Source organism: Rhineura floridana, chromosome 5 (assembly GCF_030035675.1).
Source record: "Rhineura floridana isolate rRhiFlo1 chromosome 5, rRhiFlo1.hap2, whole genome shotgun sequence".
Classification (NCBI taxonomy): Eukaryota; Metazoa; Chordata; class Lepidosauria; order Squamata; family Rhineuridae; genus Rhineura; species Rhineura floridana.
Window position 1 is genome coordinate 57,785,041 of NC_084484.1, and position 27,982 is coordinate 57,813,022.

The window sequence follows — 27,982 nt, forward strand, 5'->3', positions numbered from 1 at the left end:
TCTTCCATTATCAGTATCCCATAATAATTTTGTTATCATAGCTATAGTCCAAATAAACATATAGATTAATCCATCTCGTCAAACCAGTTTGATCCAATAATTTCAATAGCCATTCTTCCAATATCAATATTGATTCCATCTTCCATCTTCAATAGTCCTGTTCAGTCCAGTATTTTCAGTATCCGTTCTTCCATTATCAGTATCCCATATTAATCTTGCTGTCATAGCCATAGTCATATAATAAGAGTCTGATGGGATTTCCTTTATCACAAATCTTTTCTTGCCATCAATTCTGAATATGTTGCTGAAATATTGTTGTAAAGTCATATCTCTATTCTTCTTTTTTACAAAATGCACTGGCTCATTTCTTAAGAATTTTTCCATTGTCACATACCTGTAGTCAATTCCATAGATTTTTTCTATATCAAGCTCCATCACATCATTCCAGTCCAAAAAATTATCCAAGACATTGATAACTTTATCTCTATTATCTTCATTAATTTCTTCAGAGACGTTATTTATTTTATAAAAATATTTATATGCTATTCATAAAAACACTATCAAAGCAGGTTACAACATATAAAAATACAGAATAAAACCATATAAAATTTAAAATCATCTTCCAAATTTTGGAAAAACAGTCTTTGACTGAATCATATCAACATTAAACACAGTTACATGCAGTTGTTTGAAATGCTTAACTCCTCCACTGAGATCAGGGGTGTGTGGAATTTTCCTTGGCTAAATTGTGAATACTTAGCAGTCTCACTGTTTGCCACAGAGACCAACCACAAACCAATTCACTCACTGGCAAAAACACCTTGCAGTTTAAGAACGTACCTATAGCCAACAAATATTTCTATCCAACTTTTAAAAGCAGCTAAGTAAATTGGGCAGCTGTGGTGAATGCACCAGGGGAGTAGAAGACCTGACCTCCTCTCTGAGATATTGTACTGCCTTACAAATTGTCAAAATGCAAACACAATTTGGGTTAGTCTTTCACAATCCACTTGCTGTGTAGCTTGGAAGAATTTAATAACATGTACCTCTGAGCATATGGTGAGTGGTTGAAGTGGGCAGGAAAAGAGGAAAAAGTAAGAGGGGAGGAGGAAGGGAAAGGGGAGGAGGAAGGGAGAGGAGAGTGGGGGAGGGGAAAGCCAGGTCTGATCATTTACATGCTTATTGAGTTCAATGGGATTTACTTTCATGAAATCATACTTAGAATAGGTAAAACTAACCATGGAGGAAGAGGAGGGGAAGGGGACAAGAGAGGGAAGAGGGAGGAAAAAGAGTGGGAGGGAAAAGAGCGGGAGCGGGAAGGAGGGGGAGGGGTGAAGGGAGGGGGAGGGGTGAAGGGAGGGGGAGGGAGGAAGAGGGCAAGTTTGATCATTTGCATGCTTTTTGAATTCAGTGGAATTTACTCCTGTACAATCATGCTTAGGATAGGTGAAACTGTCCTGGGGAGGGGCAGGAAGGGTGGAGGAGGGGAAAAGGGGAGAAAGGAAGGGGTGGTGGAGGGGAAAGGAGGAAATTGGGTGGGCAGGCAATGGGCAGAGGGGAAGCCCTTTCCTTTCCAAAAGGAAAATGTGAATAGTATCATTGTTTTTTAGGGTTTCCCAAACCTTTTTGTTCTACAGCAGGCACATGTAGTCTCCCATCCAAATTTAAACCAAAGTTGTCCCTGGTTACATCCACACCAGACATTTATTTCACTTTAGACAGTCATGGCTTCCCCCAAAGAATCCCGGGAAGGGTGCTGAGAGTTGCTAAGAGAGGCCCTGTTCTCCTCACAGAGCTACAATCCCCAGAAAAGAGGGTCTGACTGTTAAACCACTCTGGCCACTGGAGCTCTATCAGGGGAATAGGAGTCTCCTAACAACTCTCAGCACCCTTCACAAACTACACTTTCCAGGATTCTTTAGGGGAAGCCATGACTGTCTAAAGTGGAATAAATATCTAGCATGGGTGTAGCCACCTGATTAGCCAAGCTGAATAGCTGTGCGTCTGGCTTTTAGAACACTGACATTTCTTACTGAGCATGACCAACACTATAATAGACTTCAATGTTAAATTTATTAAATTTATTAAAATCAGCCACGCAAGATGAAAGTCAGAGTATGGGGCAAGGTCAGTAATAAGATTACAGGTACTCTGTGAACATGGCTGATTTTTAATTAATTTCAACAGATTATGAGACCACTCACAGAAAAAAGTCCAACACAGGTCTGGATTTTTTTGCTCTTGTTTTACACTTTGAACTCTCGATTCTCTCTTACTGTTGTGTATATTGCCATGAAAACTTAAGAGGGTTGTTAAGCAAGCATTTCTGAGTTCAGGACTATAAGTTTTGTAAGGCTTTGTTTTGAAATGAGCTTATGTGAAGCAGCAGAATGGTAAAGGGGGTATTTTCAATTTAACAGTGCAGAATGCGAAAAACCCATGCTGGCTTTTCTAAATAAAAGCTTGCATTGCTGTTCTATATGGTTAAATCAACTGTTTAACTTATCAATAAATCTATATACTTACAAAAGTTCCTTCAAGGAACATACTACTCTTAACATCAAGGATGGGAAACTTCTGGCCTGGCAGATGTGGCTGGTTCCCATTATTCTCAGCCAACACAGCCAATGGTTAGGAATGATGGGAGTTGCAGTACCATCTAGAGGGCCACAGGTTCTCTATCCCTGATTAATCAAGAAATTAGCTTCAGATGAATGCTTAGAAATTAACAGGACTACAAGTATCATTTTGCCTTCATGATCTTGTCTTTGTTAATGAAAGATCCTGTGTGACCCTCCCACAAAACATAAGAGCATGGAACCACTCTTTGAGGTAAGTCTCTCGTGATGGATCCAATTAAAGGGTTAATTTACTGTGCTTTAAAAGAGGAAACAATATTCAAGTAGGAAACAAGTGGATGTGGCAAGGAGTCCAGGACTTCCACTGACGTGGTTATAAAGGGTTTTAACCACAGATTTTCGCCATCAGCAATATACTAAGTTTTTTTAAAAACCCTACATGGTTTACAAAGCATTTTCCTCAACATGTCTTTTATGCTAAAACTATGCCAGTGATGTAATTTAAACCAGATTCCCATGGATTCATATATTGTAACTAAGTACATACTACTGCAGACTGTAAGAGAAATCTGAGGTAAAATATTTTTTAAATGTTGTGCAAAAATAAATATAAAACTAAAGAAAAACTTTAGCCTACCCAGCTCTGGCCTGCCCAGACCTGTAATTTTGTTTATATTTTGATGTTGTTATGTCTACCGGTTTTTAAAGTGGTTTATTGGTATTTTCTTATGAATTTTTATATTTTTTATGTAAGCCACTTTGGGTTTTTTTGTTTTGTTTTTATTAAACTCTATACAAATCTTGTTAAATAAAAAAAATGTGGCTTGAAAGGTAGTACTTTTCTGTTGTGAATAAGAGGGAAAGGTGAAAGGGTCAGCTCTAGTTGAAACCTAGCTGTTACTTTGCAGACATCCTGTTGCCACTTGTTACGGTTTCAAGGGAACTGTTAAAGGCCTTAGCAGTTTACAGTTTAAGCTGTCAGCTTCTGTAGTAGAATTCAAAAGGTCATATTTTGATAGGCAAACTTGACATGGACCATCCCTAATCCTCACCAGCTCCTTTCTCACATGCTGCTCTGCATATGGAATTCCCCTAGAATTTGACAGCTACTCCCGCTATGGCTCTTCTATGCATACACATCTGTCACACATACAGGACAGACTGAACCACCACCACCCCAAGCTGTTAACTCCATTACTTTAGAATCAATTAAATCTATTGCTCATTACATTCACCCTTTTTTTTAAAAAAAGCACAGTTTAAATGTTAACAGGTAACATTTAACTTAGGTAAGCAACATGGTATCTAAGAAAAGGTTTAACACTTTTTATACAAGAAGGGGGCAAAACCTGGCTTCTAAGTGTGGGAGTTGCTGCACCCTCTGTTTCAAGCACACACAGGTTGAATCATGCTCAGTTTTGTCATATTATTATAGTATAACAGCAGACAGTTTTTAAGGGGAAAACAGACAATTACATCAGTTCTTTTAGAAAAAGTAGAATCATACTCCTATATATACAAAAAAACTGCACTGTGCAATTTAATTAGCTAAATCAAACTGAGGAAAGGCTGAAAATGTTCCAGATCCATCCCTGATATCTCTATGTAGGGCTAGAAAAAGATTTTTGTTTGAAACCCTGGAGAGATACTGCCAGTCAGTGTAGACACTGTTGAGTTAGATGAAGCAATGGTCTCACTCAGTAGAAGACATATTTAGATAACATGCACTAGGACAGCCTTTCCCAACTAGTGGGCCACCAGATGTTGTTGGACCACAACTCCGATCAGCCTCAGCCAGCATTGCCAATGGTCAGGAAAGATGGGAATTGTGGTCCAACAACATCTGGTGGCCCACTAGTTGGGAAAGGCTGCACTAGGATCTCTCGTGTGAGTGTAAAGCGAACACTAGCCATGAAGACAGGAAGTTGCGTTATCAAGACTCAACCCACTGGTTCATTTAGCTCAGTATTTCCCACACTGACTGGCAGCGGCTTCCTACAGTTTGAGACTGGGGGCATTCACAGTTCCACCTTGAGATGCCAGGGATTGAACCTGCGATGTTCTGTATGCAAAGCTGATGCTCTATCACTCAACTACAATCCTTCCCCACTAGTGACAATGATATCCTTGTGGTATCATCTAATTATGAGGAATTTATTACTATATAACTTTGTCACAAAAAGGGATGGCAGCTCCTCACTCCTTGGCCATCTTGAAAGTAAGGCAAGCACAACAAAACCCTGTACCTTGCCTATGAGAACTGAACCAAAAATTTCTGTCCCCTTTTCAAATGCTATTGTTTTCTCATTAATTTATGGAGACCGGTCAGAAGAAATGCAGGACTAATGTTCAACACATTACTAGAGATACTTGAACTGTGCTTCTGGAATCCTAGTTAATCATAGATGCTAAAGTAGATTCAGAGCATCCGGGGGTTTGTTAATCAGGGTTAATATTGCTCAAGTGTAACGCAAACATGTGAAAAGAATAATAGGAATTTGCATGCAAAAGGAAAGAAAATAAGTGAACCCAAAAACTCACTCCTGATTCTTTAAGTTAATGGCCCATCCTGCATTTCTTCTGTGTTGCCCATTAAAATAAAGTAAGGGGAAAGATCATGACTGTATTTGTCTTGAGTATTTAAGAAATGGGCTTTTGAGTTACAGAAAAGAGTAATTAAATCTAAACATGGTAAGTTACAGGCTCAAATAATTTATACAAATAACTTGTTTTTAATTCAGGGAAGAGGTAAAAGAGTTAGTGAAGAGAGATAAAAGTATAACGTACAGGTTTAAGTATTCAAAGAAAGATTGTAACATATATATATTTTAAAAGAACTTGTATTTACCCGATATTGTCACCAAGACATTCAGACCTTCAAGTACATCCATTTGCTGGAACCTTCTTCGATTTATTAATGGATATACCTTCCCTTGGCCACTCCTGTCCAGCAGCATCAGGCCACTCTCTGTCCCCACTAACAAATTAACCCCTAGGGTAAAATAATATTAAGTGAGAACAATAAATTCACATGGAACGTTTCTTGATTTCCCAGTCCTGGAGATATCTGCAGTTCTCTGGGCAAACTCAAAGCCTTTTCACACAACACGAGCGAACATAGCACAGGACATGAAGTATACACCAACATTCCAGAAATGCAGTTAAGTGTAGAGTGGAGCAGAGTTTCCTTCTCTATAAATTAGAGTTTAAAACCCTAAGATTTCATTTCTATGCCTGCTATGTTCTTACAGAAATCTCATTCTAGGTATTTTCATGGAAATGATCAGCCATACAGAACTCTTACTATTGTGGAAAATGACCCATCAATCTGCCTTTAAGTAAACTTCATGCATACATTATATCTTTTGTCTGATGAACATGCTGTACTTAGCATACCAATCTGAAAACAGCTTTAGACAACCGTTAGTCCCAAATCTCCAATTTTTTTTTTGTTGTTGTTATAACTTTATGCTTCATCTGCAACTTGTTGACACATACAGGAATGAAGTAGTGATCAACAATGGATTGCATACCCCATAAGGCAGCACATAAGATCTCAGAATTGAATCTCTTCTTGTATTTGCGGATCTCGGGGGTGTCACTTTGTGGCCGTGTATTTGTAGGGTTCACATTAACAACTGATCCTTTCCGGGTTGGATCCTGTCTTACCGCCTCTGACCTCATTGCTTCACTAGAGAATCCTACTGCAAAGGAATTGGGAGAGAAAAAATAGAAAACCATGATATTTTAGTACAGTTTTTGGCTCACGCATGTATATACACATTGCATGGCAGAGTAATCCTATTAGCAATAGCATGTAACATACATTCCAGGAATTTCTCTAAGCATTTTAGCAGTTACTATACCCACTATGCATTTGTATTAATATTACTTACCAACAGAAGTCACAGTTGTTCCACTAGATGGAGATATCTGTAGTAATCTAGGGTCTATAAAAGGTGTAAAGGAGGAGGAAGATTTGTGTTTCTGCAGTGTGTTACTAGCGGACTGAGTCTGCAATGTAAATTTCAGATTCATTAATGGTCATGAACATAAACAAAATATGATTTTTTTAAAAACAAACAAATGATTCTAGCTGGTACTAGACAGCACTGATTTTAGAAGCCTTCTCGTCCCCCTTCCTCAAGTGCTACCTACATGTAAGTAGCATGAACATCTTAAAATAAACAATTTTTCTAAACACTGCTATGAGTTTAGTGCAACTCACAGCCTTAATTTAGACTTTTACAGAACGTTTGAGAAGTATTCACCAAAACAAGCATAGGACAAGAATGTGTCCTCTTACTGAAACATGCAAGGCACCTATCCTGTAAATACTTCTTTATTCCATACCTGACATATTCTGTTTTTCATCATTATACTATAATACACCCTTGCTTTTGTTGTGGCTATTATGTATCTTCTACACTGAGCCAGTGACCAACTGGGAAATATGATCTCCACGTGCAACAAAACTTGAGCAATTAGGAATCAGGCATTCAGTTCTACATTTGATACAGTTTTAGTATCTGGTTAATTTTAGGACAATTCTTTCTCTGTTTTAAATCTCTTTTGTAAACTGAGCCTCTTGCCAGAAAGCTGCAGCAGGTTCTTCCACCATCATTTCTCACAGAAAAATATTAAACCTGTATTGAACAAGGGAACTTATTAGGGGAGGGGAGGTATGAACAGTGACATGACACAATATTCAGACACCAGTGCACCCAGAAGTTAAAAACACTAAACATGAAAAACACAAACAAAAGGAGAAAAGTGAAACAATGAAACTGTTAAAAAGTGGAAGTGGAATGACTTTAAAAATTCCTTGCCAGACTGGGCATTAAGCATCATAAGGACAACGCTACACATTAAAGCAGAATGTTTTGTTATGTGCCTTCAAGTCAATTACAACTTATGGCGACCCTATGAATCAGCGACCTCCAATAGCATCAGTTGTGAACCACCCTGTTCAGATCTTGTAAGTTCAGATCTGTGACTTCCTTTATGGAATCAATCCATCTCTTACTTGGTCTTCCTCTTTTTCTACTCCTTCTGTTTTTCCCAGCATTATTGTCTTTTCTAGTGAATGTCTTCTCATTATGTGTCCAAAGTATGATAACCTCAGTTTCATCATTTTAGCTTCTAGTGATAGCTCTGGTTTAATTTATTCTAACACCCAATTATTTGTCTTTTTCACAGTCCATGTTATCCGCAAAGCTCTCCTCCAACACCACATTTCAAATGAGTGGATTTTTCTCTTTTCCACTTTTTTCACTTTCCAACTTCCACATCCATACATAGAGATTGGGAATACCATGGTCTGAATGATCCTGACTTTAGTGTTCAGTGATACATCTTTGCATTTGAGGACCTTTTCTAGTTCTCTCATAGCTGCCCTCCCCAGTCCTAGCCTTCTTCTGATTTCTTGACTATTGTCTCCATTTTGGTTAATGACTGTGCCAAGGTATTGATAATCCTTGACAAGTTCAATGTCCTCTTTGTCAATTTAAACTTTACAGAAATCTTCTGTTGTCATTACTTTAGCCTTCTGGACATCCAGCTGTAGTCCTGCGTTTGTGCTTTCCTCTTTAACTTTCATCAGCATTTGTTTCAAATCATTACTGGTTTCTGCTAAGAGTATGGTAATGTCTGCATATAAAGTTGCTACAGACAAAAAAAAGGGATGAGTTTAACTTTTTTTCACCATACACCTGAGGTGCTGGTTCAGTTCTCTTGCTTATAAAACCTCTTAAAGACGTAGAACCTTTACTGTCCCTCATACTGGTATACGTTTTTCAAGCAATTTTGCTTCCACTAAATTCTACTGCTCTATTTTTCTACTCCAAGTGCTGTGTGAATGCTTAAAAACATGTTACTTAGGAGAAAGGAACAGGTGGGCCTTGGCAATCTTTAAATAATTGACTTCTACCCTACAGCAGTACCCACTGGGTTTGATCCAAACTTGCATGGAGCAGAACTCCACTCATCATATGCTTCCACGGGCGGAAGTGGGAGAAACAAAATTCAGCAATCCTCTCCTCTATGCAGTTCCCTATGCATTCCAGAATATCTGTTCCAGAGGGCTGGGGAGTCTCTGAATGAACAGAATGGGAGGTGGTGAAAGTAAATCTGGCAAAAACAGTCTCTTCCTTTGTATCGCCAGAGGGAGCCTCTTGTGAAGAATTGTGAAAGATGGTTAATCCTTTCCAAAATACTACAATCAGGGAACAATTAAGACACCACCACCATGAATTTAGCTTTGTTATAAAACAATGTAGTATGCAGTATGATTTAATTTTATTTATTCTTTCAAGATGCATCTATAAATACGCTGTGGTTTGTAAGATGGTTTCTGTCTTCCACTGCTGGAACCTGATCTTCTTGTCCTTCCCCTTTGCTTTGACTATCCATTAATTTTTTAAGCATCTTGTGAATATTCATTAATTTATTTCACTTTCTCAATTTTTTTTTTTTACCATGCAGCATTGCTTCAGGGACTGAAGTGAGATTTCCTGGCAACAACATAGTGACTAGCCAATCAGTGCTGCTGCAAATAACTGGCTTCTGACAGAAACCTGTGGATCCACTTTTTAAAGACTGTGATCCTGAAGAAAATATGTACATTTGAACTGAATGCAGTGAAAGTACTCCCAAGAACAGCCCCATTGCTCTAGAAGTGTTGTGGATCCTATTTTATCTTTTCTGTTCTGTTTATCAGTAAAAGGGTTCTGAAAAAAAACCCTACGCCCATCTTAAAACCTGCACACCCCTAATTTGTTATTTAAGTGTTTCTATTTTAGGTATTCAACTGGATATATGAGAAACACAAAAATTAATATGAAAGAACCCAGCATATGCTCCTTCCTACCACAAAAGGTCACTTCCAGTGTGTCAATAGTCTCCAAATGGAAAGAGTAGCTATATCATGGGAAAGCTGCCTCCCATTTTATAAATGCCTTTCAAAGCAGAACAGTAACATTAAAAACCTAGACAACTCTTTTGTATGACAATTCCAAAATAAAAATAAATAAAAAGAAAGCTGATAAAAAGTAATTGCTTTATTCCCTCTACGCGTCAAGAGATTTCAAAAAGCAGCCTCTTGCGGTAAGGCTGGAGAAAGCTTCCTTTCCAATACAGTGCACCATTTCCCCAAAGCAAGGACCCACTACATGCATACTTATTTAGTAGGATGCTAAACAATGTAGTATTATCATTTGAAGAAGCCAGATTACCCTAATATGACCTTTCAAAATATACAGTCTCCCCAAAATAATGTTTAAACAAATACCAATATGGCAATCAGTTTAGCTTATCCAAAAGCCATGCAATTAATGACTTGTAAAAAAGCAAGAGTAGTCAACTGGCAAGTTTGGGGTAAAACTGCTCTAGAGTTAAGGGGTTTGGTACGTAAGAGCTGAAACGTGTTATTTTGGGGGAGTGAGGGGTAAGTGACAGGAAGAAGAGCAGCAGAAGGGGCCACTGGCTGGAGCTTGTATGGAAACTAGCTATTAAGCAATACGTCTAGAACCCTATGAAAGCAGCCAGCTGTGGTGCAAGACATACCTCATTAGTAGTTAGCTTGTCCTGGGGTGTCTGTGGGGACATGGTGGGTGTCGGCTGGCTGGAGGATGGGGAGGAGGAGGTGGAGGAAGTGGAGGAGGAATGGCTTTGCTGTAAGAGATCTGGCAAGAGGTGAATGCGACCGACAAAGCCATTGCTCTCATGATGGCTGGCACGCTTTGTGTCAACTGTACTCTGTAGAAAAAACAGGCACACTTGTCTTGCTCAAGTGCTGCGTCAAAGTCTACGTCCCTAGCAAGCTGATTTACTTTTAATGCTTCAACCAATCCATAAATCAACCAAGCTCTGATGCCTGAGTTAGAAAGGTAGGCAGTGTCAAAAAGAATTAAGCCGCACACTACACTTCACGCGTTTTGGCTTACAATGTTTGGGTTCTCTGGCAAAACCAGTTTGTTTACCAGCAAAATTAAGCTCCTGTTGGCAAAATGTGCACTACTGTATCAACCTGCACATTTCCTATGGCTTTTTTTGCTATCATGTTTATATTCAGTTCTGGGTTTCAGACACAATCAGATAAAGTGCTTGAAATATCTGGCAAATATCCTAATTTATCTATTTGAACTGTGTGCATGGCATCTGAATACGTTCTAGGGCCTCATTAACGATAGTGATGTTCAGCTGCAAAATTGGAAACTTGGTAATTAGTGAGGGTTATGTCATATGAGTTACCACCTAAACAGATCAGAAAGTTTACGACAAGGGAAGCAATGCCCTGGCAGTTCTGTGCATAACATTTCAAGGAAAAAAGACTATGTGACCAGACAGTTTGGTTGCTAAAGTTAAGCAGGCTTGGCTTCAAAACCTGTCTGGATAGTAGCCTTCATGGAAATAATATGCAAGCTGCTCTGAACTCCTTAGATGGACATGTGGTGTTGAAAGCAAACTAGATGATCATTTCTTCCGCTATATCAGGCTCTGCCATCATTAGTGTTTTTTTAACCTTCTCTTAAAATGCAAACAGATCATTTAAAGGTAGAGAATCACAACAGAAATTCCTTCTAAGAGCTCTTTAACCCTTATTCTGGACCCAGTCTAAGACTTACTACAGTGTTGTAAAGTGTCACTATAATGCACGCACACACAGTGGAAAGATTGTATTGAAACTGTTAGTCCCTTTACATGCTCAAAATGTCTGCTCATTCCATAAGAGGCTACTATGTGTGTCTGTAACTCCTGCAACTGATATTATGGAGAAAAAGGGCATGAAAGAATGAGTGAGTTAATGAAGCGCAGCAAAATTACACTTGAAATAATGTATTACCTGTCGGACGATTAAAGTGCCCTCCTTGGAAGGAGTCATTGCAGGTTCACTCTCCACGTCATCATGCACAATCATAGTTTTCACTGACTCTGTTTCCCCATTGCTGAGGTTTAGAGTGGATCTGTTTGGTAAAAGTGATATTTTGATTTATGTCCTCATATGCCATTTCTGTTTTTATCCTGATTCTTCAGTTTCCACAACAATACTAAAATAATTTCAGACATGGACTATGTTAACAGAAGTACTAGGACACCTTTATTAGAGAAGTTGTCTTGCAGATCTTGATTTGTAAACAGTCATTTATTTGTATGCCTGTAGCGAATAAGAATTGCCACCAGGAACTAGGTAGAGAAGCTTTTGTGAACTGAGTTTGTTCACTCAAGGCTTGTAGCTTATCAGTAGATTTACTTGTAAGGGAATGGTAAGTCAGATATTTATATTAAAACTGAAACTGGTGTTTTGCAAATTTGCACTTTTCAGTTGTTATGTATTCACTTTACTGTATCCACATTTTTCAGATATATTCATTATCATAACAAGATATTGTGAATCTTACAGTAGAGTTGCAATATTTTACATATATGACAGACTACCTTTGTCCCTATGTCCTTTGCACGCCACGTCAGCATCCCACCCACACACCCAGGCACCCCTTCCTCCAGACTCCCCCCTTTCCAATCCTTCTAGCTACTCCTGCCAACCCCCCCTCGAAATACCTAATAACTGCAGGTGTTGGCTGGCATGTGCCCACTCGCACTCCAGGCCTGCTTGCCTTGCTCATTCATGCACTGCTGCAGGCCCCCACCACTGCCTCGTGCTGCCATCCCCCCCTTGAGAAATGGAGCTGCCATATAGCACATTTAGGCCACTGCTGCCCCTAGGCTTATCTGTGTCCTGCCTGCCTAGACACCAAGGCCACCACCGCCATCTAGGCTGCCTTCCTTCTCCCCACCTTGGCTTTCTTCCTCGGTCAGCTTCCCACTGCAGCCTCTCTTTCTTTCTTCCTCCCCCCATGTCCCAGCCTTGAGCCCAGTGCAGAGTGGCTCGGTCAGGCTGCAGTTTGCAGTACCACCTGTCTGTGGTTAAGTGAACTGCAGCGTGACAGGCTAGGGGCTTACATTTTTATGTATACAAAAAGAGGGAGAGGCACAAAATCCCATATTCTATGAGATCATAGAATTAGAGAAGACCCAAAAGGTAGCAGATATATAAAGAACTGTCATGTCTCCGGTTTCATTTTACAAACCTTCAAGGATGGACATTCTATAATCTCTTGACTGAACACATTCATTACTGGAAAACTCCAGTCGTTCCTTTGTTTAATATATGCTAATTCCTTGTAGTTTAAATCCATTGCTTGCCCTATACTCAAGGGTATTGCGCAAGCAAACATTCCCATTCCTCTTTCTGACATATTTAAAAAAGCTGTCCGCATTTCCTCCCTTAATAATTTCTAAAATAAGTTAGGTTCCTCAGACACTCTTTACTGTCACTGTCATACCTACCTCTGAATCCTTTCTAACTGGTTAAACATCTTTCACAAATAGTAATTTGTACATCTGAACACAATACTTTCTACCTCTTTCAACAAGCCTTTTAAGTTGAGACCTATCCCAGTCTGCATCTGTGTCAGAATTGTTTAATATGTTTTTAATAATTTTAAACCCTTTTTTAAAGTTGATTTTTTAAAATGTTTTTAATGCTGTTTTGTTAATGTATTTTAAGATCTGTTTTTATGATGTTTTAAAGTGTTTAAGTGCTCCTGTTTGCCACCCTGGGCTCCTGCTGGGAGGAAGGGAGGGATACAAATAAAATAAAATATATAAATAAATACTGGAAATCCTACTAGAAATGGACAAAACTGAAGTTCCATGAATACATTTCATCAAGAAAAGAAAAACTAACACTGCTCTAGCATCTTCTTGTCCTGAAGTAGATTCATCAACTCCTTCTTGTTCCATGTCGTCATCATCTTCATCCGTTGTCCCTGATTCTTCACTGGATGATGAATAATCTGTCACTTTATGTGGAGGTCGCACATCCTCCACTGCCCGCAATTCCTTTGCCAAAGCAGTTAAATCCTGAGGAAAAGCAGAAAATAATAACTAAAAAAGGATGCAAGTAGATGGGCAATACTGCCAATTTCAGCAATGTGTTCCAAAAATTGAATCTAATTAGTCAGCTGATACTTTTGCTTTAAAGGTCCGTACTATTGCTTAAAAAAACCCAAAAAACTATATAGTTACTACTTTGGTAGGCATGGAACAAAAGAGACATTTGGTCTTACTGTGAAACAGCCTTCTCTGTGCATGCCAAAGATGACCTCAGGTGGGTAGCTAGCTCCACCTAGCAGTTGAAGGCAGAAAGACCGTTGTTTGATTTTGCAGGGACTTCCTGCTCTCCACAGCTACTTGCTACAGTTCTTGATGACAAGCTGAGCAGAAGAGTAAATACATAACAGAAACTACACATAACAGAGGACAAACCTGATAGCACTCCTACACTCTCTGCTAAAGTATGTACTGAAAAAATGATGGCAGCCCAGCCCTCCTAGGGAGTGGCCCTGAGGTCATCTTTGACATGCACAGAGAAGAACGTTTCACGGTAAGACCAAATGTATCTTCTCCTATGCATGGAAAGATGACCTCAGGTGGTACATTCCAAAGCTGACCCATGTAGGGTGGGAATAAGCTGGGCTGCAAAACATCATTGGCCTGAGAGAACATGCTGTAGCACTCTTCTCCCAAAAGCCACTTCTGTGGATGCGCAAGTATTTATTTTGTAATGCTTGATAAAGGCTACCGCGTGTAGCCGCTCTACGAATTTCTAGGAGAGAGGCATTGTGGGAAAATGCTGCTGATGTGGCTGCCGCCCTAGTGGAGTGGGCCATTATCTTGGATGGGTGGACCAGCCTCAGGGAAACATATACTAAGGTGATACATCCACCTGGCTAGCGTTGATGTAGACACTTTCTTGCCCAATGAGGCAGGGTGGAAGGATACAAACAAGCTATCCATTTAGCAGAAGTTTCTTGTTCTTGTGATGCATATTTTTAAGGCTCTTCGCACATCCAGTGAATGCCAAGCCCTCTCTGAGGGGCTTAAGGGGGCAGGAAGCAAAAATTGGTGGCCGGCAGCCGATGCTGCAGGGCTAAGGAAGAGCAGGCAGCCAGATTGCGGGTGGCGGCCATAAGCACCTGCGTTGGGACTGTTGTACCTAAGATGAGGAGGTGCAGTAGGAAGGGGTAAGCAGCGGACTGGTTACTGGCGGCCACAAGCGGCTCCACTGTGCCTGTTGAGGCCTGAAGCAAGGAGATGCAGCCTGGGGGTAGGCGGCCGAGTAGCTGTAGGCCAAAAGGGTGCTCCGTTAGGTCAGTTGCAGCCTGTAGTAAGAGGATGCTGGTGGCCCGAAAGGGTGGGGGAGCAGGACTAGAACACCGCCTGCGAGGCTGTATCAGCTGGTGGGGAACGGGCCAAAGTCGCTGTTTCAGGAGCCGCTGGGCTAGAAGAAAGGCGCTGCATCAGAAGACGGTGAGGTAGGTAAGCCGGACATTTAGGGTTGGTGCCACCTTTGAGGGACTCATCATGGAAAGGGAAAACCAACACCCTGGAATGGACAGGAAGGACACTAGGAAAGAATAAGGGGGACACAGAAGAATACAGGCCTGAAGCAAGAAGAACAGAGAGGAATGTCAACTGTCTTTGGAGAAGAGAACTGTAGCAAGTAGCCGCAGAGAGCAGGAAGTCCCTGCAAAATTGAACAGTGCTCTTTCTGCCTTCAACCGCTAGGTGGAGGTAGCTACCCACCTAAGATCGTCTTTCCATGCACAGGAGAATGAAGAGTAACTCGACACATTCCAAATTGGGGGGGAAACTCAATTAAAACAAAATTAACACACTTCACTTTTAAAAATGGGTGGCAAACTAATAACTGGGAAGTTTGCCTGGTATCTCTGAGCAATATCCAACATTACTGCAACTTCCTCTCATGCCTACTGAAACCTCTTACACCCCAAAATCTGTTCTAGGGGTTCCCACAATCATCTGGAACAGATATTGGGAGCTGTAGGGGGAGCAGGGGGAAGCCCACTGGCAAGCAGGAAAGGCATGGTTGAATATCACCCAAAGTGTCTGGGAGCAAAGCTATGTGAACTCTACAATAATTACATGGACAACGTCAGGGTAATTAAACTAACTATTGGCTGCTTACCACTTCTCCCTGAAGACCAATCACATGAACAGGTTCAGCAAACCAGTATCAGGCCAAGAGTGAATGAATGGAGCACAGTTTGGGGAAAAGCCAACATAAAAATACAAGATTAGTACAGGAAAAAAATGAATCCAGTTACTTTGTGTCTTCAAGATGCTAAAACTGCATCACTAGCTGGTTTTAAAAAAATAATTAAGGACTGAAGGAATAGAACATGAACTTAGAAGTTACCACAGTACTATTAATAGAAATTAGGGCAGTGTGGGGAGAAAGAAGCTTGGTGTTTCCAACCATTCTACACACACAGGTTGTTAGGAGAAACGGGTAACATTTTAAGGGGGCAACCTGAAATGGTCTGCTAGACATTTGAAACCAACAAAAACCAGGTTATTATGCTTAGCATGGTGATCGCTGCTACATTTCAGTAACACTTTTTAATATCTAACAAGCATTTAAAATGAAGACACAGTACTTTGAAAAAGCTGCAATTCCCAGTACAATTTTAGTAGTAGTCACTAGATGTGCCTTGCCATTTATGAGGAGGAAATGCTGCTAGGGAAGGAAGAAATTGTTGGTGCGGTACGGTCCAGAGAAGCGACTCTGGAGCTGTGCAGAACCAGAAATAATCCAGGCCAGGCAAAGTTCTTTGTAAGAGTCTTTTACTGACAATAAGTTTCAAACGCAGTCCTCTCTCCATACAACTTTTCCCCCACACTAGAGCTTCTGCGAGAGCTGCTCTTATCAGAGCGGTTGCCCTTGCCAACCACCTGCTGGCCTTGACAACTCTGGCACTCACTGTTGCTCAAGTTAACCCGTTTTCTTCAGGTTTCCTTTTCTCTGCAAAACCTCTGTCTGTGAGTCACATAGATTGCACTACTGGCCAACAGCCCCCACCTGGGACTCACAGAACACAAAATACATTTATCTTATTTTCAGTTATACAATACAATTTCAATATACATATATATACACATCATTTTGTTTCTCATTACTCATTCTCATTACAGTCTCTATTTCCATTTCAGTTTTGTTTCTTTATTCATACAATTTATTCAGCATTAACTTTATTTTTCTCAAATTCATTTACACTTTGCATTCTTCAATACAGAATTTCCACATTAAATCCATAGTTTCTTTGTCTATTGGCCCTTCTTTTTCCCACTCTAAAGGATATTCATCTGTCTCATCCTGGTTTTGTGTTACATTAAATGTGAATCTATGTGGTGGTTTTCCTTTCGTTGATCTTGTAGAACGTCTGACATTGTCAATTTCCATTGCTTCATCACTCTCATCTTTAATTGTTCCTGCATCTGATCCTGCACTTGTTCCTGCACTTGTCCCTGCACTTGTTCCGGGTACTTCTGTATCTTGCATTATTATGTCCTCACTTCTCAGTCTTTTAATATTATGTTTGCCACCCTTAATTAGATCAGTTAACGCAGCTCTTAAGGGTATTTGAGGACCAAAAGGAATATCTGCTGCTTCCTGTTTGTTTGCATCATCAAGCACTACTGTTTGACTACTTTTCCATGGTTGGTCTACCACCTTTATGCTTCTGCTAAGTACTACCTGTTGCTTTGCAGGTACCCAGATTCTATAATACGAATTCTGAAAACCCAAAACACGACCTGCCTGAGCTCTTGGGGCCAATTTTCCATGTCTTTTCTGCTTAGAAACATGCACCCAGCATTTTGCTCCGAAACGCTCTATGTGTGTCAGCCTGGGCTTTCTCCCTGTCAGCTTCTCATAGGGAGACATTCCTATTATTCTGTGTACAAGGCGGTTTTGTATGTAAGCAGTATATAAAATACATTCACCCCAATAGGTATTATTCATTTCTGCATCTGCCAGCATGGCTCTCATTGAATCCTGCAGAGACCTGTTCCTTCTCTCTGCAGTTCCATTGGATGATGGTGAGAAAGGAGCAGTGAGACTTTGAATTACTCCTTTCTTTTCTAAATATGTTCTCAATGAATTACTTGTAAATTCACCTCCCTGGTCTGATTTTATATTTTTAATAACAACCCCATATTGTGTCTCTGTTCTCTGTATAAATGCCCGTAATTTATCTTCTGCTTCACTTTTCTTTTTCAACAAAAACACATGCGTAAATCTGGAAAAATCATCAACAATCACTAAGTAGAATCTTGCCCCTCCTTTTGAACACTGGAGAGGTCCTGCCAAATCCACATGAATAAGTTGGTAAGGTTCAGTAGTAGTGCTTTCATTGCTCTTATTTATGGGAGCCACTGTCATTTTTGCTTTATAGCATGCATCGCATTCATCCACATGCTCACAATGTGTTAGTTTTAAATCTTTACTATACTTTGGGGTGTTCTTAATTTTCTCAAAATCTGCGTGCCCTAATCTTCTGTGCCACTCATGTATGCAATTTTCGTGTATGTTTTTATTTACTCCTATCCAGGCACATGTTGGTTCATCATGCTCACTCTGTACCATAAACATTGAGTCCTGCAATTTCCCCTTCATACGTATCTCATCACCTTTCTGCACAATGCATCTATTTCCTTCAAAATATACTTTACAACCTATCTGAGTTAGTTTTCTTATTGAAAGAATGTTACATTTTAAATCAGGAACCAAAAGTACATTTGTTAATATTGTTCTTGGATTACTCAACCTGATCGTCCCCTTCGCAATCGCGTCCCGTGACGATCCGTCAGCTAGATAAATCTTCTCTTGAACAGGCTTTGAAGTGTAAAACAGGCTTGCGTCCGTAATTAGGCAGTTTGACGCCCCGCTATCTAGAAGCCATTTATAGTTAAGTGTTTTATTGTCCTCCTCAGTAATAAAGTTCACACTGGATTTCTGCCATCCATAGTCCCTGTTTCTTCTTTTCTTACTCAAACACTGTTTTTGTATATGTCCTCAGGACCCACAAAAATAACATATTTTATTTTCTTGCCTGTTTTTTGGATACTTTTGTTGAGCAGCTTCAGTCTCTTTGAACTCAGTCCTTTTACTCTCTTGTCTTCTGTTCCATTCCTGTAGCAGTTTTTGCTCTACAAAGTCCAGAGTTAATGTTCCATCTGGCAACGTCTCCATACTAGTAACCAAAGTGTCCCATTTTTGATCAAATGAAGATAACAGTATATAAACCATCTGAATGTCACTGTGATTTACTCCTCTATCTTGAAGATCTCCAAATAATCGACGAAATTCAGCAAGATGCTCACTCATAGTTACTTCATCAGTAAAACGCATCTGATATAGTTTTCGCGCTAAACACAGCCGGCTTCCTGCGGTCTGCTGCACATGAGCGGCTCTTAGCTTTTCCCATATTTGATGAGATGTCGGCTCATTACTCACTAGCAACAATTGTGTATCAGACAGCCCCAGAGTAATAAAAGCCTTCGCTTTCTCGTCTTTCTTCGTCCATGCTGCTGATGGAGCGGCCGGAGGGGGATTTTCCACCACATCAAATAAATCCTCTTTGACCAGAACTGCTTTCATTCTCCATTTCCAACTGGAGTAATTAACTGCATTCAATCTCTCCATCGGCATCCCGGATGACAGGTTTATAGCCATGTTGTCCACTCTTTACTTGCCTCTTTCTTGCTGCTTCTTTCCTCTGCAACCACGGATCCAAACAGCACCAGAACCTCTTACTTTGGACCATAAGCTGGGCCCATAACCCCTGTTGGCGCATGTGCATCGGTACGGTCCAGAGAAGCGACTCTGGAGCTGTGCAGAACCAGAAATAATCCAGGCCAGGCAAAGTTCTTTGTAAGAGTCTTTTACTGACAATAAGTTTCAAACGCAGTCCTCTCTCCATACAACTTTTCCCCCACACTAGAGCTTCTGCGAGAGCTGCTCTTATCAGAGCGGTTGCCCTTGCCAACCACCTGCTGGCCTTGACAACTCTGGCACTCACTGTTGCTCAAGTTAACCCGTTTTCTTCAGGTTTCCTTTTCTCTGCAAAACCTCTGTCTGTGAGTCACATAGATTGCACTACTGGCCAACAGAAATTGCTCTCTTCCTCCTGTCTGAACAGAATGCTCACTTAAGGTATCACCTCCTTCAGATAGGAGTCCTGCTACTAATCACAGGCCAAGGCAACATCTTCAGAGAACATCGAAGGAAGAATCTTTGTAACTGACTTTGCCACATGCAGACTTTTTTCAGTTTCTTTGATCTAATTTGTTTAGTTAACAGCTGTGGCTGCTTCCTTTGCAGACAGTAAGAGCACAGCATGTGTGTCTGGCGCTGCACTACAGGATACATGTTCACAATTCATAGAGAACTAGTATGTCTTCATAATCTCAGGGCTAAACTACACACTACTCCTGCCATGTGGCTAAGAGATTAGTAAAAACCTCGTAAGTTGCATAAAAGGAGAGACTTTAGGAGGATCACAACTCAGGAGGGAAGGGATAAACCTCCCCTCCTTGTGTGCTGTAGCCCTGATAAGAAACGCCCCCCTCCCCTTGTAAAGGAAATCAGAGACATAGTTTTACTAGAAAATTAAGTACAATGTGTAGTTTGACCCTTCCTAATGTGAAAATACAGCCAAAAGTTAAAGAGAGCTAATGTAAATACTACTTAGCATTTACAAATAACTTTTCGAACATCTATTTTTATTTATTTTAAAATATATATTTATAGATCACTCCTCAAATAAAATATCAGGGTAGCGTACAATAAAATCTATGAAGTGCAAAAAGCATAAAATACCACAAAAACTATACAGAATCACCATAAAAGTGATTGTCTCATCTTAAGAGAGTTTAGGCAACTGAATAGGCCTGTGAACATAAAAAAGAGTTGCAAGTGACATTTGAAGGTTCGCAGTGAGGTTTCTTGCCAAATCTCTGCTGGATGAGCATTCCACAGTATGGGAATTTTATTAGTGTAACAAAAAGAGAAAGCAAGACACAGACAATTGAATTCCATGACACATTCCTAACAAACTCACGAGCAGATCATGATCTATAACAGAACAAAAACAAAAACCCAACAAGCTCCATTATGAACAAGTGTCCTGCTCACTGTGAGTAATAAGAGATTTAAGCAATGCAAGAAGGTGCCATGTGCACAAAGCTTCTATGTGAAATCCCAACACATTTTAAAGCTATCCATTTAGAATGGTTTGCATATTATTTCCAGGAAACATAAGAGATGTGTTGATCACCGTTAGTAGGAAATGTATTAATACTGTATGTTTTGTTTTCTGAGGATTTTCTGGGATTTAACTTGAGCTAATTTCTAATGCTGGGCTGGAAAAAGCTCTGAAGAATAATATCACTGTCATCATCACCACCACCACCCCTTTGCCCTGTAAATTTGTTCACACCATTCAGTTCCAACATTTTATATTGTGCTTAATTCTCCAAATACACACAGTAAATGTATCAGTAAATGTATCAGTAAATCTATTATGTAAAACGTTACACAATCTTTTATGCTAAGCATCAGGCACAAATACAGAAGGAACACACTATAAAAAGATCCTCACCACAGGTTTGCTGGGTCTGAAAGATTCCTTTTTCTCTTCAGTCTTTTTTGTTGCATTTTCATTACGTTGTGACGGTGAGCCTTCAGATTTTGAAGATGCTACATAAATAAAGAACACAGATAGGGGGAAAATGATTTATTTATTTAGACAATTTATATACCACTTAACTACATTCATCTCTAAGTGGTTTACAAGGAATCAATACAAAATAAATAACAATTGGTTAAGACTATAAAATCAGATGAATCAAATGAAGCACTAATTGTAAAAATGAAACACTACTGTAAAAGTAGAGGAATTTTAAAACTGTAGAAGTTTTAATATCCTTATGGTGAATGTGTCAGAGTCATTGTAAACATACACAAATATTGTTGGAAGTAAATCCATAAACCTTGCAAACAGGATTGTGATTTCCTTTATAGTGTTTTAAATAAAAAAGCTAACTTCCTGTTAAAATGTTCAAATAGGTGCTCTAAAAAAAGAAGAAACTGTATTATCTCCTCTTATTATAGGGGAAGAGCCATAAATTAAGTAGAAGGGCACATGCTTTGCCTGCAAAAGGTCCCAGGTCCAGTCCCAGTCCCTTGAATCTCCAGGTACTTCTGTCAGAGCTAGAGAGCTGCTACCAGTCACTGTAGACAACACAGACTGCTCGGTATGAAGCAGCTTCCCATGAGACTAATAACTGATCATTCCACCGTTTACAGAGATTTGCTATAGGCAAGTATATGGGTTGTTCTGGTTGTTTTAGTTGTATTTTATTGCTTTATTGTATTTTAGTTTATTGATACCCATCCTGAGATCTGTCATGATGAACAGGATATAACTCTAATAAATACATAAATAGTTTAAAAAATGAGGGTGTCTAATCAACTTGATCAGATTTACTCATTCTCATTTAAGTCTATCTGAACACAACATTGTTGCTTTTTATAATTTAAATTAACTGCTTCATATATACCTATAAATCATTAATTTGCTTTACTATCACTATAACACACTGGGAATGAGTCTTAAAAATACCAGTTGTGGGAGAGATGGGATCCAAACCCTGCATGAACAGCTGAAGACAAAATAATAGTGATAACTACATTGTTCAAACTCTATCTCACCCCTCCTGACCACAGAGCAAGTGGATTCAAAAAGGGCTTACCAAGTTTTTAAGCATTTTCTTTGTTATAAACATGATTAATTTTTTTAAAAGGATACTATTCTCTACTCCTACCAACTTTCCTAAAATAATACCCCAAATTAATTCACTACCCCACTGACATACCTAAAATAATAACTAAAATCATTTTAAATTGGTGCTTAAATGAACCAACACATTTAACAAATAATACAGATTAATCTGGAAACTCCTAATATTGAAGAGGGGAAAAAAGTCTTACATCTCATTCGGAATCTCTCTCCAGAACCACTTTGGGACCCAGGCTGTGAGCTGGAATTGCTGGAACCAGAAGAACTTCCACTCCCAGGCCGCGGCACCAACTTCTCCACTCTTTCCCAGAGTAGGCGAGGCTCTATATTGCTATGTGGAGAAGAAACGTTTTTTAAAACAAGGAAAAAATCCACATTATCTTAATGTTTTATTTTATTGCTTTAATAATGCTTTGACAAGTATTTTCCCCATATGACATTCTTAGCCTTTTATCACTTGACGTTAAGCCTTCTTTAGTAATCCACATTCTCATGAATAGTCAGAATGAACACCTGAAACACATGTAGTTGAACAAGCATGTGGTAGTACATGTACAATTGCTTTCAGGAAGTTTTTAACAATCAGACTATGAACAGGGACCAACATTATCAGGCCCATGCCACAGTAGTGTGTCCATTTCCAATCCCCAGAGCCTCTTAGCCCTACTGCTGCTCCTGCTTACTGTAGCTGCCTGTTCACCTGCACTTTCTGAATGAGCAAGTAATGACAAGAGCAAGGAGAAGCAGTAATTTTCACATGCCTTGTGCTCTCCTTCTGAGAGGAGGCATGGATTGATCTCAAGGAATGAGAATGTGCAACAGCAAGGAGGAGGTGCACTCAGGGAGCTGGCTCCCACTCAGAACATCTTGACCAAGAGCCATCCAACGCCTTTTACCTGCGCTATCTATGAACTGCTAAGATTTGACCATTTGGGTGATCCCTTTTCAACTAAATCATATAACACTAAATTTGTTTTTGAGATGTCTCATGTTAATTAACACAGGTCAAGGATACAACCACAACAGGATGCCCTGCAATGAATGTTCCAAACTATAATATTTTCATAAAAATCTAGCAGTTACTCATACTAATTCCAAACAAAAATAAATAATGGAGTAAGTTGCCAGGAATTTTCATCTTCAATATGACATTCTCTGTTTAAATACTATTCCTGATTGCTGCCTTAAGAAAGCTCTTATGCATACACACTGCAGTGTTTTTTTCCTTGTAGAAACATCCTTTAACACTGCTTGTTACAGAAGCTGCCTACAATATGTAACCAGACATTTTTCTAGGTTGCCAGAATTTAATTGCTTTTTGATGTCACAGGGTAATGTAAGGCAGCTATCAAGATTAACTGTTAGCTGCAATGCAAATTACTCACAAACACTATAATTATATTAATTTAACTAATCTCTTGTTCCTGGGTTTTCAACCAAATTACAGGAAAGTTTAAATAACCACTTGAGATGTAAAAGTCACAAAAATCAATACTTCTTCCTGTTATTCTCAAGAATAGCTGTTAGATATATAATAACGGATAGCTGTCATCATTATGCTTCAGGATGTAGAAGCTGTAGTTCCAAAAGAAACCCTTCTATGGATGAATGTTATTGGAAAGTCATCATGAGATAGCTGCTTCCTATATAAGACTGTATAAACATGCTCTTAGTAGCTGCTTAGATACTGCAGAAATTATCTTAAAGTGAGTATAACCCTCTCAAATGTTGTGTTCTTTGGGAACTATGGGTTCCAATTTGCTACTCCCAATAACTGAAGGGCGAATAACCTAAACAGTTTTTTCCCGTTACACCAATACTACAAACCTTGTGGAGTTTCTTTGACCTGCTTGGTTATTTTGTTGTCCACTGCCCTGCAGTGGAGAATCTCGGCGAGATAACACAGGTGATCTGGATGTAGTTCTCACAGGTACCTTACATAAAAAATAAACCATTAAGATAATATGCCATGGCAAAAATAATGTTGCCATAAGGATACATTTAGATACATTAATAAAACACAATTGTAAACAAAATAGTTCTAAGATGTTCCTCAATTAACACAATCCTTTAGACTGCATCTAAGATGCTGAAAAGAACATAAAATTTAGTAGGTAACTTGCAAACAAACACATATGCTCACTCACAGACTACCATGACAGTTTAGAACACAGAACTTTGAAGCAAGGGATGCAAAAAGCAATTTGCTGTAATAGCACGGGGAATTTAGAAAATTAAGCTATAAGGAGCCAAACAAATGCCTAGTAATGGAACAGTAGAAGGCAGAGGCTGGGGGAAAGCAAGATTATATTTGACAGAAGTAAACCAAGCAAGAAAACACATTTGTGTGTTTCGTGGTCAGAAATATATCAATATAGCTACTGATTTAAGGCCTGATCTTTCATTCAGAGACAGAATGATAATTTTGGCAATTGATGCTTTCTCGTCTACTTAACTTGGAATAAATATTTTATTTCTGTACAATAGTCACACAGCCCATAAAACATTTTTGTCTTAAATAAGGGCAGAAACTCCTGTAACAACTTGGCTAAAAAAAAGGGGAGGGGGGCAAATTCCTTGCCTAAAGTGCTGTTTCTGATACCAGTGTCATTCTACGGGTGTGCATTCACTAGTTAAAAACCTAGCGCATGCTTTTGTTATTTTTTGTTTTTTAAAAATTCAAACTTCTCTCTTTCTACTTCTTACCCTTGGAGGCACCTCGTCACTGTCTGATCTAGCCCAAGCCTTTTGGGTGGGGTCAGGTATCTCAGAATGAGAGTCAGAACTCTGATTTAGCACTTCACTGCGTGAAGGTGGATATGGGTCCTGAGAGCGAAGATGGTGATGTGCAAATTTGGGAGAAGGGTCACTGAAGGAATGGGACCGCGAGACAGGGGAAACATTGTTCTTGAGAGATGCCAGATGGGACCACTGTACCTTACAAAAAAAACAAAACATAGAACATTCAATGCGTTCTGTACAACTGGCTTTTTCCCAATTAAACACATAATAAAAAGGCAAGAGGGCGATTGGGTGGCAGGGTAAGCACAACTTGGATATGATGCCAGGCAAACATGTGGTGAAATTGATGGGCTTAAAAGCAAGGAAGGTGCCCAGAGAACATAAAAGGGCTGGGAATATTTCAGCATTTTGTGATGCATACTCTGGACATGCAAATTAATGGGAAGGAATAAGAACAAGTTCCATCCTGTAAGACAGATGCCAGATTAAAAATTTCAATAAAACTATCAAATAGAAGAAAAAACACTTAAAATAATATTGGCAAATATATAAGCTTCAAAACAATTTACTGGCTTCTTTAGATCTTGGAGTAAGCTGCTTTTAAGGCACTAAGACAGAATTACATGGAACAAAAATGACACCCTTTCTGCAGTTTATGTATTATATATGTGCACACTGGTACATATATTATACATGCACATACACTACACTGTACAAAATACAATATATGCATATTGTATTTATCACAGATAATGTGTAATATAGATACACATGAGAGATTACACATAAATATGACCACAAACACTATGGAAGCACAGCAGGAAATCCATAGTTAAGCTTGAACTCTCCAAGGTAACCCTTTCATAACCATTAATTTGCCCTCTTTTGTGGTTATATATAATTTTGCTAAGTACTGTTTTACATCGCAGCCTGCACACCTCTAGAACACACACACGCACGTACACACAAATAATATTCTCTAATATTTTGAAGTTATGTGGAAAATGTCTTCAGGGCTTTCAACTTCACTTTTTAATCTCAGAAATAGCCCAGATTAAAGCTCAGCCCACAAACAAGTAATTACAGAACTTTGAGCACAGTGAATCAGCGCATAGTACAGCTAATTATCTGGATCTTCACTAGGCAAAATGTAACAGAGTGTGAGTGTGTGTACATGTTTGTTGAGAACAAGTAACATAGGTTATCAAATTCTGGTTATGGCAGTGAAGCCTAATAATTTTGGCTGAGCTGCTGGCATGGAATGTTTAGCTGAACAGGCACTAAACAGTTTGTAGTTCTGCTTCTTTGAAGGAAAGTAAAAAGTAGCCTGTGTTGCTGGGATTAAAATCTTGTGAGGAAACACTGTAAAGTTTCCGGAATGTAGGGAGGCTAAGGAATGGGGAATTTTGGAGGCAGGCAGATGAAGGAAGACTGCAAATTTAGGAATAAACTAAGGAATTCTGGATTGAGAGGAGGTGGCTTAAGGACAAAGGAGACAGGGAACTGAGGCAACGCACTGTAAACTAACTTCACAGCACTGAAGGTCAGGAAAAGCTGTATGATATGCAAAGTGAAGTAGGGAGACATGAATGCTCATGGACGATCAAGAGACAAGGTTGCTAAGTTGTAGCAGATCTAGACTTTCCCTGCCAGGTCAATTCTGTGAGTTATTGCTTCTTCTGTCACTGCAATACCTTGATCTAGCAATCCTAAGGAGAGAGACATGATGCCCTCCCAAAGAAAAGCCAACCTTTCTGTTCCCCCAATTTCATATATTGATTTAACTGGCCAATTTGTTTGCTGCAGACTCTGGCATAAATGTGGCATATTAAAACTGCATTATAGCAAGTTTTAGAAATGTGCTTTTAATTAGTTTCTACTGATGATCTATGCTACTGTACAAGCTTTCAAATATCTTTTCAAATTTAGCAGCCCAAGATTTACAAAAGCACTTTACGTTCTCCAAAGTGGATATTTCCTTCTTATATATCATCTCAAAAAAATGGGGATTCTGCACTTGCATTACACAGGTGAACAACATTCTATTAGCATTAAGACAGAAGCCTTAGCATTAAGACAGAAAAGGGTAGAGAGAGATAGTTACTTCTGAGAATGGATCTAGCCAGAAATCCATTCATTCCATTACCCTGTTTATCTCTAAGCATAATGAGAGAACATTTCAGTGACACACTGTTATATGGATGCAGCTAAAGGAATAACCCCTTAAAAGCAATCCTGAGGGTGCAAATTACTACTGGAGACCTGGCTGCATGGCTAGATAGCTAAGGCTGCTTTCACAGAGAGACTAAGTCTGCTTGATTGCAGAAGGGGCCACGAAAAGTAGCCACTGAGGTGTTTGTTTTTTGCCATAAGTAACTGGCTACTGAATCCTGCCACTAGAAGATTCAGCTGTCATTTCAAGAATTTTATGGAGAACCAGCATTAAAAAGGAACATGATTCTGAGTTAATACACTGATGTCCTCCAAAATAGCAAGTAAACAGGCAGAATGTCCTTCTCTAAATGCAGGTTTCTGTATTTCATTACCAGAGAACCAGAAGAACTATGGATTGAAGCCAGAGATGTTATCAGGGAAGAATGCAAAAGTCCCACTCTGCCCATCCGAGTGAAGCCTGGGTGGTGTGCATTTGCGGCCTGGGGTTGAAGCCCCGGTCGCCATTAGAAGTAAGGGGCATCGGTCACGCGTCACGCTGTTTGCACGTCAAGACTCACGATGTGTAAAGGGGCGAGGCGGCTTTAGGCTATTTAAGCCTGTACTGACTGACATAGTTGGGGTGATTCGCTGGGGCAGCCTAGCCACCCATAATAATAATATATATAGGCCTTTGAGCATTTTAAACTACCACCCCGTTAGCCCAGGGCAGATTGTGGGAGAGAAGGTGGCACGGGCCTTTCAATCCCCCCCATACACGTT

The 27,982-nt window shown here is 39.6% G+C and overlaps 1 protein-coding gene across 9 annotated transcripts in view; it reads right to left on the reverse strand.

Annotated features, from left to right (window-relative positions):
- MAP4K4 (mitogen-activated protein kinase kinase kinase kinase 4) overlaps positions 1-27,982 on the reverse strand; it is a 206,656-nt gene that overhangs the window by 17,038 nt on the left and 161,636 nt on the right. For 3 of the 9 annotated variants that reach the window (XM_061626825.1, XM_061626828.1, XM_061626829.1), the window contains 10 exons: positions 25,013-25,243; positions 24,134-24,240; positions 22,498-22,637; positions 21,107-21,204; positions 13,327-13,502; positions 11,422-11,542; positions 10,143-10,334; positions 6,476-6,593; positions 6,113-6,283; positions 5,428-5,571 (listed from right to left, as the gene is read on the reverse strand). In XM_061626825.1, the coding sequence (XP_061482809.1) occupies positions 5,428-5,571; positions 6,113-6,283; positions 6,476-6,593; positions 10,143-10,334; positions 11,422-11,542; positions 13,327-13,502; positions 21,107-21,204; positions 22,498-22,637; positions 24,134-24,240; positions 25,013-25,243 (1,498 nt within the window). The remainder of the gene's footprint in view (positions 1-5,427; positions 5,572-6,112; positions 6,284-6,475; positions 6,594-10,142; positions 10,335-11,421; positions 11,543-13,326; positions 13,503-21,106; positions 21,205-22,497; positions 22,638-24,133; positions 24,241-25,012; positions 25,244-27,982) is intronic. The other 6 variants (XM_061626830.1, XM_061626833.1, XM_061626826.1 and 3 more) reach the window with 5 other exon arrangements.